Genomic DNA, 12023 nt, shown 5'->3' with positions numbered 1-12023 from the left:
TGCATGCTCTACCTAAGCCAGGCTGCTCCAGTTTCGTCCAGCAGCCCAAAGACATGATGACACGGACTGGTACTGATGGAGTCCCTGCAAGTACACCCCATCCCACAATGCATCGGGGCAACGTGGGGTTCAGTATTTTAACCAGCAGAGTGGAGGAGACAGGGGGCCACTGACCTTCTGATTGGTGGGTGACCCGCTCTATCACCTGAGCCACAGTCACTCAACATACTTTTTTCTGACTTGTGTGGATGCCTGCCTTTGTCATCCTCCAGCCTCTCCCCCTGTGTTGGCTGCGATAGGCTCCAGCCCAGGTGACACGGATTGCAGACTCAAGCTTAATAACCTGTAATGACATTTATTAAATTAGAATTTAAACTGCCAGGACAACCCCAGTACGACACTGTTGTACGGCTGACAAAGCCCTCTTCATCGGCACCCATAAAGTCTATCCAGCACTCCCAAAAAGGACATTATCACTGTAAATGACCCGCACACGCGGGCAGCCTTAACAGTGAGTTAACAGGATTTTATAAGAACTGCACCCATGAATAGGCTATTAGTAACTGTATTACAAGCTAGCAGAGGATTGAACATGCTTCATTAGGCGACCAAGACTCGTTTATCTCCCTGGTGTCAATGGAGACAGAGCGAAAACCACAAGAGACGCAGCCGAGGACCCTCGAGAGCTCTTTAGTCTGTCCAGGCAAGACATCTCTTCCCTTCATGGCACTTTGTGTGTGTGTAGAAGTGTGTGTATCCGACACGGCTCCCCTTCACGCTGCTACGGGTCAGCCAAAGCGAGACCAATTGAGATCAAGGGCATGCGAGACAGAGAGGCGCGTAGCGTCGGCCCCATGGCCATCTTGTCCCGTTCCCCCTGAAAGCATTCCACACATGCCTGCTTAATTGAGTCCTGAGCCCTGCTCCCCTGAGACACACAAACACACACATGCACACACACAGAGGGCTGAGGTTACTAACACAACACGTGTGCTTGTTGGTGTTTCTCACTTGCTGGCACCAGCGTTTTGGGATTTCTTGTCTTTCCCTCCGTGCGTGCGTGCATATGTGTGTGTGTGTGTGTGTGTGTGTGTGACTGTTACACAAGACAGAGTCCACCTGATGAACATGAGTGTCAGCGTTCACACTCAAGCACCCGAGGGAGAAATAGAGAGCGACAAAAAAAAAGAGAAAGGCAGATTTGTGAATCAGTTACTTTGTTTTGAATTTATCATCAAGTCATTTCTCTTTTTCTTTGCGTGTAAACATTCGTTTGTGTCTCTTTTTAATCTTAACTCCATAATTCCAACACATTACTGTAGTTCATTCAGTAAAATGTATGTAATGTGCAGCTTAATGAGCAAGAAAAGCATTTTTTGTTCATCGCATTTCTCAGTTTCTGCCATTTGTTGTTTGGAAATGCTGATGATGTGTGCAGTTAGGCTGACATTAAAACATTACAAATACCTTGTTTGGGTATTTAGCCATAACTACAATCACACATTTATTGTGTTTAAATGGTCAAACGTTTTATTTGAGATATGAGAAATACTTTTAACTCATTCTACTTATCAAATTTTAATATGTAACCACTTAAATCCAACTCCTATGAATCCTCTGCAGGACTTTTCTTAGTTTGTGTGTGTGTGTGTGTGTGTGTCCAGCCTTTTCTGGCAGTAATGATGGAGCCATTTGGAAAATTCAAGCTGTTGTCATACGGCTAACAAGATCTTGTTATCCTGGAAGGTGCAACTGAGCGTCTGGTTGTGTGGATGACTCGATTTTGTGTGTGAGTGTATGCTAGACAATCTGTATACCCTCATGGAGAACCATCTAAATTTATATCTGTTTTTGGCACCTGCACATTCAGTTCTGTTCAATGAAAAAGAAAGATGAAAAAGCTTCTCTTCTCCTCTTTTCCTGCATTTTCACGGCCTCCACTTACGGGTAAATATAGTCTCACTGCTTGGCACAAAAATATGTGGAACAAAACAAGACAGAAACTTCTTGAGAAGAGCTTTAAGTTTATGCATTGTCCTCTTTTTAAAAAAAAATATTCACCACAGCTCTTCTTCTTTTAAATTGTTCCAAAATTTGAATTTATGACTATTTTTTGCTTTGATGTAATTCATCCCTTCACTTCGTTGACCTTTCTCTCATTTTATTTGATTTCTTCTGTCCTGTTTTTCCTCCAGTAGCAGTAAACATCGTTGCACCGAGACACTGTTTACTGGGGTGAGAGCCCTGCTGTTTCTTGGAAGAGGAAGGCTTGATTTCTCAGGAGCATAAAGTTTAAAATTAAATTAAACTGAATCTTTCCAATTCAAAAAAAAAATTCTTTGTGAATCTGAAGCTCACACTGAAGTCTTTGTTATAAGAAAGTTCAGTGATTCGCTCAGTTTCAGTGCCCTGTGTTGTTGGATTGTTAGCATTTCAATGCCTTAACTCGCTTGGCTGAACATTTAGAGGACGCCTTGGCTGCAAACCCTTCCTGTTACTGGGGTGTGTTATGGAGTGAGGAGTAGGTTTGCATGGAGAACACAGGCACATGTAATGCATTCACACATACATGTACACGAACATGGAAGGCTCACGCGTGCACGCCAGTAGCCGCCATTAAAGTCGAAGCACATAAACAGACATAAAATATAAACAACGGAAATGTCAAAACAAAATGATGTGCTACTGTTGTTATTGTTTACAGCCCTGTTGCTATGGAGATTGTAGTAAAATTCCAGCCAATGGAAACACAGCCGACCAATCAAATTTCACTGTCTAGGCAGTGTGCCCCCAGCTGTTATTGTGACCCAGAACTCACCACACACACACGAATTCAGTGATGCAGGCTGAAGGGTTACTCACAAATGCAGGGCAGCTTGCGTGTTTGCATGGAGATGTTAATACACACACACACACAGACACACACACACACACACACTGCTTATCTTTGCATTAGTGGACATTTCACTAATTAATAGTGTAGACGCACCCTGGCCTGAACTTCAGCCGAGCCTAACCTTAAACCTTTAACACTAACCCAAAACCGAACGCTCACACTGAGTTAAAAACGCGACCTCGTGGGCAACAGTTTCTGACCTAAATGTGAAGTGAATGAAACTGAGCAAAACAATTTCCGTGAGTAATACAAGCACACCCACGCACACCTTCCCACACATGCGCACACTCAGCCACCTCTCTCTATACATGCACTAGGCATGTAATGTGGAAGCTGTCGTGACGATCCTTCCGATTACCGCTGTTGTTTCCTTTCTGCCTAATGGCTTCAGGCACTTCCTCTCTGCCTCTGTCCAGCTACCCATCGAGTCAGTTCATTAGACTGTTAAACCAATCACGTTGCTCCCTCCTGCCGTCGCTGAATTTTATTGAAGAAAGTGGATCCAGATCTGACCTAGCAACAAGCAAAAGGTGCCCCGAGCTTAAAGGAGTGCAACAAAGAGCAGAATTGTCTTTAAAATATTCAATAAATTTACAGTTAATTAGGAATCTTTCACTTATCTGCAGAGTTTCAGCTCCAAAACAGATGCAAATTTCAAATTTCCAATGTTTCACTCCGTTACACATCACTGAAGAATCACAGTGTTTTGAACTTTTAGTAAACTGGAGTGGGAGGACTACAGGGATGGCAGTTAGTTTTCATGTCAGAGTGAGTTTATAAAGAGAAATCCTCAGTGATGCAGTGACAGAGGCTCAAATGTAATGTCAGAGTTTCAGCGCCACCAGCCTCCAACTTAAACAACGCTGCAGTGGAATCCAAACACATATGGAAAGCAAGGCTGCGGGTGCGCTGGAGCTGTTAAACTGTGTGTGGTCGCCTTTCAGTGTGTGTATGTTACAGTAAATCTGCTCTGCATGTGGACGTGTGTGTGTTTGTTAGAGATTGATGAAAGGAGAGCCCGAGAGCCTGGTGAAGGCTTGGAAAGGAGCTTGAATAAAAGTAGAGCTTCACATAAACAAACGTGCAGATTTTTATGGGAATTATATTTTATGTTCACATTTTAGATAAAAGTGTTTACATGCACTCACAAGCTTATAATTTTAAAACACACACTGAGAAAGTTGGTCCTATCTCTCAGTGCCTTGCGAGCCTTAAGCACCATCAACAAATCTACCCAGCAACACACACACACCCTCATGCAGACACACACACGGCACGCTAACCGCAGTTCCCCAACCCTTACAAGTTAAACACGTGTTTCTTTCACACCTACCCGCTTCAAACAGATGGGAAGGAAGGTGAACACAAAAGGAAATCGGAGAAGGTGGAGGTAGAGAGCGAGACGGGACAGACTGGAGGAAGATGGGAGAAAGGAGGGCACAAGTGTTTTTGCAGAGTCCACTAACGTGAAGTAATGAAAGGGGAAAAAATCACTGCGGGCAGAAAACTGGTCAGGCGTTTACTCTACACATGCGCGGGCACTCGCACTAATAGTCACACGGGCTCGCGCTATTCAGTGATGGACTCTGCAGGGGGGCCAGACGCAACGAGCGACAGTGTTTGTCTCTGGGTGAGCGTGTGTTTGCTCGCATCTGAGGTCACCGCACGAGGGAAAAGGTCACAATAACAAGAAAAATAGACCAGGGAGGAAGAGGAAGAACTGGGATATATGCATGCAGGCCATCTTTATCAAACTAAAGATAGATGACGTTGTGGAAAATTAATGATGCCAGAAATAAAGGAGACATTCGGTAAACAAAGCAGAATGTGAGAAAAGTCCACAGACGATGCTTTGGTTTATCGGAGCTGGCATAAATCAGTCACATGTCCCGGCAGATTTATGCATTTGCTGAGTGAAATTCCACAGACTGAAAAAAAGCAGGGAGGAGACAGAGACATGTGTTGTATTTTGTTCATTCGCAAATATAGAAAGCTACGATGAGCGATCGTTGTGACCATGTGGACGATGCTGTAAGAACAACTAAGCATCTGTGGTGTCTGAAGTGTTCGTGTGCGTGTCATCAGGGCCGAGTGTCGACTATGATCAGCAGAAACATTTGGTTAAAATGTCTACTCGTCTTTAGTCATTCAAATTTCCTTTACACGCTGACTTACGCTCACTATTAGCTGCAGTGATCCATTACAGCGGGTCTGTTTATCCACAGTACTTTGATACATTTAGAAACATTTTTGCAGCTTCCATGTAATTTTGTAACACAAGTACAAAGTAAAATGTCACCTTTAATGTCATTTGATCAGATAAAATATACATTCAGTTTATACCAAACACATTTTCCTTAAAGATTAAGCATTTAATCACATAAACCTTTGATTTTATATATTTCTATATTTTGGATTTTACTCAAAAATGTTGCTTCATGTTTATTTAGGGTGAATTTTTTTTGAGTGCACGCCATCTGTTTAGTTATGCATGTAAGTCAGAATGAAACACACTTAAAGCTCCAAAAACCCGTTGGGTTGCTGTGAAAAGCATAAAACACAAGCTGTTAGCACTAAAGAATTCAGCTGAAACGTGTCTATTGTACAGGTTGTTGCAAACACACGTAGTTTAGGTTCATTTTTACAGTGCCACAGAGCTCACAGTGTTTTAGTGTCTGCTAACTTCTCTTCATTAACTCATGAGAGACATGAGTTACCCTAAGAGGCTTAGACAGTGTTTGGTCTTATGGCTGGGTGGCCTGGAATAATGGTCCAGTTGGTGCAAGCACACTGTGTGCGTGCATTAATAGAGAGGGTAACACCGCCCTGTCACAGCATGTTTATGTGTGCGTGACTGTGTGCATGTATTATGATGTCTAAAGCTCCTCTTAACTGCTGGACCACCCGTCCATGACACCGTCAGCAGACCGTCTGTCTCTCTCACTCCTCTTATTCTGTTTGTCTCGTAACATCTCCAGTGTTGCTAATTTTTCTTAAAGATTGCAGCGGGTTTGAAACTCTCTGTGCTTTTTCCCAGGAATTGTCAGCAATAGAAAGTCTGGCTTAAGTGCACTTAAAACGTGGGCCGATCCTTTTCTTTCTGCATACTGAAACTTGGCATTCGGTGCAGAATATTAGTGCTTTTTTTGTGGTCTCGCACAACGTGGAAAAGTTGGGGATTTACCACCTTAGAAAGGCAATATTTAATATGAGTTGACTTTTTGTGTTTGTTTTTTTGAGCTGGAAAAACAAACAAAGAAATTAGCCGTCTGTTATCTTACAGCTTTGTCCTCTGTGAAACCATCAACCTGTGTCTGTCCATGAGATCGGCCTTTATGTGAACTCGAGCTACTTAAGCACACTCATTGACACTCTGTAGCCCCAATCATAGACATATATTATGTGAAGTGGATGTTTTAGTATCTAAATAAAACTGAGATAGCAGAGCTGGGAGTTATGAAACAGAGAAACTGATTTGAGTTTAAAGTGCTCGCCTCTAAAAACAGCACCTCTGGGTGCCTGCCCGGAGTAATGTCATTAGTTTGAAGTGTAATGAGCGTTGACATTCTTCTCTAAACAAATCTTGTTCCAAGATTTTTCCAGTTAATGATTTAAATCAACATTTAACCGCTATTAACATGAACTTTTGATTAATGTACACAACGTTTTGTTTCTCTGTCTTCATCCCAGGTTCAGACTGTTCCCGTAACTTTACCAGTCCCTCGGGCCTCGTCGAGTCCCCGGGATTTCCCGACAAATACCCCCACAACCTCGAGTGCGCCTTCATCATCATTGTCCCGCCCAGAATGGATGTCACCCTCACCTTCCTCACCTTTGACCTGGAGAACGATCCCCTGCCAGGTGGAGATGGAGACTGCAAGTACGACTGGCTGGAAGTTTGGGACGGGCTCCCGGGAGGTACGACATTTATGCTTCGGATCTGTCGGATCGTGTGATCACTGCGTTATTGTCACGGCTGCTGCGATGATGCTGATGGAGATGTCAAACTATTTCTCAGCCTTGTCATGAGTCAGTGCAGAGAGCAAAGTGAGTAATATATGTGCTCTGCCCTGCCTACATCATTATTGACCGAGGTGGAGTAGCAGCTATTTTAGAAGCTATGCGTTGGTAGATGAAAGCTAAGCTTACAGGCAGGATGCTGGCACCCACTGTGGAGAAACAATGCAACTTTTCAAGGGAAAAAAATAGCAACTGTTGAGCAAAGGGAGAAAAGAAAGGGAGTGAGAGGAGGAACAGTGGAGGGTGGGATATTTCTGGTCTAACTGCTACAAGAACTGGAAGTTTAGAAGGACTCCAACTCTGAGGCGCGCAACCCTTGGACTGAGTTTCAAGCAATGGAAGTGGTAGAAAGAAACAGAAGGAGAAAGAGAAGTCATCGACTGCTGGGAACGCTGGAGCAAAGGAATGACCTCTGGTCTACCTTCGACAGGAGGAGTGGGAGAACAAAGCTGGGCTGGAAAGACGTCCAGAAAGAAGCATTTAAATATTTGGAAAACTTTGCCAATTTTATTTTAACTTTTAAAACTTTGCTTTAAAAACTGTCAGAGTATAGACACAGAGGATATTAAACAAGTATTATAAAACCATTAAAAACATCAAGCAAAGACTGACTGGAATAACACAGCGCTTTCCTTTCTGTAAACATGAATTTCGCCTTAGGCACAATGGAAAAACAGAGACACGATGCACATTACGGAGGAAGCAGCTTGAAGGGATACTAAAAAAATCCCTTTCTTCAGGGGTCAGAGAGAAGAGAAGACTTCTGCTTTGAGTGATGGAGGGAGGCAACGGGAAATACAGTGAGATGAAGAGGGTTGGAAAGGGAAGGAAATTTACTGGGTGAGAGTCAGAGGTGAAGGACTTTTAGTGTCAGGAATAAAAAAATCCTCGACAGGAAGAGTGAAAAGGCAAGCGGAAAGAGTCTGTTTTTTTTAACAGCAAAAGGTGAAAGGAGGGAGGAGACGCTGCGAGACAGCCAGCTGACCTAAAAATCGATTTATTCAAAATGTAAAGGGAACGAGAGCCTGATACTAAAACAGCGCTCACTCGATTAGCGGCAGAGACACCAAACGGTTGTTTTCAGTTTTTCCTCTGTGTACACATATGCACGAGTCATTTCTGTTGAGTTCGTTTTTATCTCCTAAAATCTAAACCCATCCATCCAAAATGGGAAGCCAAAAATGGAACGGCAAATATGTATAATCTTTAAAAATATTCAGTGTTTGCCTCCTCTCGTCTTCTCGTCTTCTTTTCCTGCTTTCCTTTTCTCTCTATTTCAAATATCCACCCATTCCAAAAGGGAAGGGGAGAAAATCAATAGCACTGATCGATCGCCGGCTATTTTCTCTCCTCCTCCACAAACCTTCTCATGTGTATATGTGTGTGTGTAAAAGAAGAAGGAGTAGCAGGATGAGTCAACTATTTGTGTAACACTCACACACACACACACACACACACACACAGACCCTTGGGCTTTAAATCACACTCATCTGTTTATGTTGACATATACAAGTTGTGGTATTAGAGAAGAAGACAGTAGAGGAATCACTTAGATCTGCACACACACACACACACACACACACACACACACACACACACACACACACACACACACACACACACACACACAGATGTACAGTATGTGTGTATTTGTATATATTAGTGCACTTTCTCAAACCGTGTCCAGATGGATGAAAGGAGGGAGGTGAGGACATGAGGGGGTGGAGTGATGAGCAGATGCAGGAAAATCAGTGCAAGTCATGAAGGATACAAATAAACAAGCGTGAGGTTAAAAGATGAAAAACATAAGATTATAATCTCGACCGCTGGACGAGTGCGAGGTTCAGTAACACACAAACAAATAAATGATGACTAACTGCTGTTTGATTGACAGTGGGCCCTCTGATCGGTCGATACTGTGGGACCAGGGTGCCTCCCGAGATCCAGTCATCCACTGGGATCCTCTCTCTGTCCTTCCACACGGACATGGCCGTGGCTAAAGATGGCTTCTCGGCTCGCTATAACATGACGCACAAGGAAGTCAGCGAGAGTAAGCCGGAGTTTGTAGCGTGTTTTCTCTCAAAATAACGCAAACGAAACACGGATATTTGTCAAGATCTGCTCCCCCCTCCTCTTACAGCCTTCCACTGCAGTAACGCGTTCGGCATGGAGTCAGGAAAGATCACCGACGACCAGATCGCGGCGTCGTCGACCTTCGCCGACGAACGCTGGCTGCCGCGACAGGCCCGACTCAATTACAACGATAACGCGTGGACGCCCTCGGACGACAGCAACAAGGAGTACATACAGGTATGAGTGTGTCCATCCAGAAACCTCTCACGGTTCAAAACGCCGCTCCTCGAACACCTCGACCTCTGGAAAGATTATTTCACGGACGTTTCATTGTTTTATTTCCAGACCCTAATCCTTAAATGCAGAAGTTTACTCTGCCTAAACTAAAAACAGACTGCGCTCCCATCTTAACACCATATTTTTCCTCGTGTTGACATATCACACATAATAACTCTACCGCAGATATATTTGTCAGCGTATGTGGGAGAGCAAGTGAGAGAGAGAGAGCGAGTGGGAGGTGTGGCGCTATCAAGGTTTAGCAGCTCGATGCCCGGGTAAGGCATTGTTTCCTGTGTTCCAGCTCTGTGCCAACTTTGTGCCATCCCTGAGCTTGAGTTATGAGGCTGTCTGGGTGAGATGGGAAGGGAAGGCGAGGCCGACTCACCCCCTAAGACGGGGAAGACTCAGGCGGGTCAGAGGGCTGCTTTTCAGCCAGACACCTCTTGTAAACAACAGATTACCTTTTTGGTTGTCACGTAGGGATAGCCTCACAAAGCCAGCACGCAGATTTAGCGTTGCGCTTTGCAAAGGGACAAATACCTTTAGGGGGGATTGGTTTTGCTACAGGTGTGTTTTGTAGAAGAGGCTTTAACCTTTAATGTAACTAAGTAGTAAACATGGGATTTTTACTGGGGTTTCTTCCAGTTCTTTAAAAGGAGAAAGCATTTATAACTCACCAGTATGTTTAAAACGACTCTGTTTTTAAAGCCATTTACTGGACTCATTTACACATGTTTCCACATACATATCCTCATAGAAGTCCTGAAAGCTTCCTTATCCCCCCATAAGGAAGCTTTCAGGACTTCTATCGATCAAAGAGCAGGCCGAACAGTGAGCCTCGACCCTGATATGGCTGTTTCAGCAGACGAGTGACTTTCGAGATTGATTATCACTTAAACCTGTTTGACCTACGACCCCTAAAGCATTGCCTATTGAACGTTCTTTACAGGTTGCATTTGTTAACTAGTTAGGATCAGCTCAAGCATGGATTGACTAACCGCTGCATACCTTCTGTGTTAATTTTAGTCCTTTAAGGGATACAACTTCCTGTTTCAGACGTATGACATTCACACTTTCCTTATTTATTTTATCTTTATCTTGGAACCTTTTTTGCAAGATGCTGCACGCCAGATTGCAAACTGCTGACCTTAACTTCTCCTACAGTTTTCTGACTTGCCAGGCTGCCAGCTGCAAGGCTCAGTTTATTCCCAGGTTTCCTAAATTTACTACACAGTCAGAGTGCAATACGAGCATGGCTTGCTATGAGAGCCTAGCATCCATTTGTTTGTTAGCAGTGTCAGTAACTCAGATATTTATGCATTAAATGTTTTTAGAGGAAAAAATTTATGTATCTTTAGTGGCGGGCTGCAGAGATTAAACATTATTAAGCACATATTGTCTATGACAGACAAACGTCTCCTTTATGTTAGCTGGACCAGTGTCACAAACACAGTAGTCACAGACGTGGATTAGAAGCAGCACTTCAGACCTCATAAAAACACAGGAAGAGATTGTGGCCAAGAGGAAGTGCACAACGCCTCTCACAGCTGAAACCTCACACCCTCAGGGCCACTCTCAAAAGTAGCTGACAGAAAACAACTTGTATAAAACACATTATTTCATTTCCATGTTTTTCCTGTTTTTCCTCGGACGCTCAGACAGACGATGTGATCTCTCCCGGTTTGCGTTGGGTTTGTGTCTCTGTGGTCGGGGCATCGTGTTCCACAGAGGCTCTCAGCTGTTCCTCTGCATTAACACCTAGCACAGAGCAATGCCTCTGCATGCATGCATGCATGCGTGTGTGTGTGTGTGTCTGCCTTGATGAGCAGCTGTCATAAATGCCAACGTGCCTCTCCTTCTTGTATCTTGCACCCTGTGGAGTCTTACAGCTTAGTGCTTGTGAGTGCAGGGCTGAGTTTTCAGATCAGGCGTGCTTTAATAAATTTAGGATAGCTCCTCTATTCTATTCTATTCTATTCTATTCTATTCTGGCCTGGCTCACTGAGGTGTGGTGCAGATTGATGATGCGAGTGCTGGTGGCTCTGTTATTCTAACAGCTCTGTGATTGATGAGGGACCTTCCTTCCTTCTTTGGGAAGTCTCACTTAGCCCTCAACCCCCCTGGATTTCATTCTCTTTTCTCCCTCTTCCTCCCATACTCACCCCGCCTTCTCCTCTCATCTGTTCCTCTCCTCGATTTCGTGTTATCGATTAGTTGTCTTGGTGGATCTCTGTCTGGCCCTGCCGGTGCACGCCTGTGTGTGTGTTTGGTGGAAGTAATCTGGAACACCTGTCTCTCTGACAGATAACAAACGCAGCATTTTACCTCCCCTGGTGTTTTGTACGATACCTCAGTGGGACATACAGCACACACTCGCACAGTAAACACACACAACAAGTTCTGATTAATCTGCAGGTTTCTGCAGCTCCAGTCGAGGAGAGCAAATGTTGTAATCTACACTCGAACTTTTCTCATCTGCTCCTCTGTGTGTGTGTCTTTAAAAATATGAAATACTCGGGTTAAAGAATCACAGGTGTGCTCTGATCCTGGCAGGTAACTCCACTAAAGCTTCAGTGATTTATATTAATACATTTTACTTCAGGTATTTTCAGACCAGCAGTGTTTGTTATAAATATGCAGCCGTTCATTAGCAGTGTTCAGTGTCTTCCCAAACACCATCACTTATTGTTTCGTTAGACTCCTTCCATATTGAGAGAATTTATAACAACGTCTTGTTATTTTCCATTGTTATTTA

The 12023-nt window shown here is 43.8% G+C and overlaps 1 protein-coding gene across 3 annotated transcripts in view; it reads left to right on the top strand.

Moving 5' to 3' along the window:
• Positions 1-12023, top strand: part of LOC113008322 (neuropilin-2-like) — a 92937-nt gene that overhangs the window by 25106 nt on the left and 55808 nt on the right. For all 3 annotated transcript variants that reach the window (XM_026145670.1, XM_026145668.1, XM_026145669.1), the window contains exons 4-6: positions 6587-6814; positions 8811-8966; positions 9057-9226. In XM_026145670.1, the coding sequence (XP_026001455.1) occupies positions 6587-6814; positions 8811-8966; positions 9057-9226 (554 nt within the window). The remainder of the gene's footprint in view (positions 1-6586; positions 6815-8810; positions 8967-9056; positions 9227-12023) is intronic.

Source organism: Astatotilapia calliptera, chromosome 16, assembly GCF_900246225.1.
Source record: "Astatotilapia calliptera chromosome 16, fAstCal1.2, whole genome shotgun sequence".
NCBI lineage: Eukaryota > Metazoa > Chordata > Actinopteri > Cichliformes > Cichlidae > Astatotilapia > Astatotilapia calliptera.
This window is presented reverse-complemented; position numbering and strand designations above follow the sequence as displayed.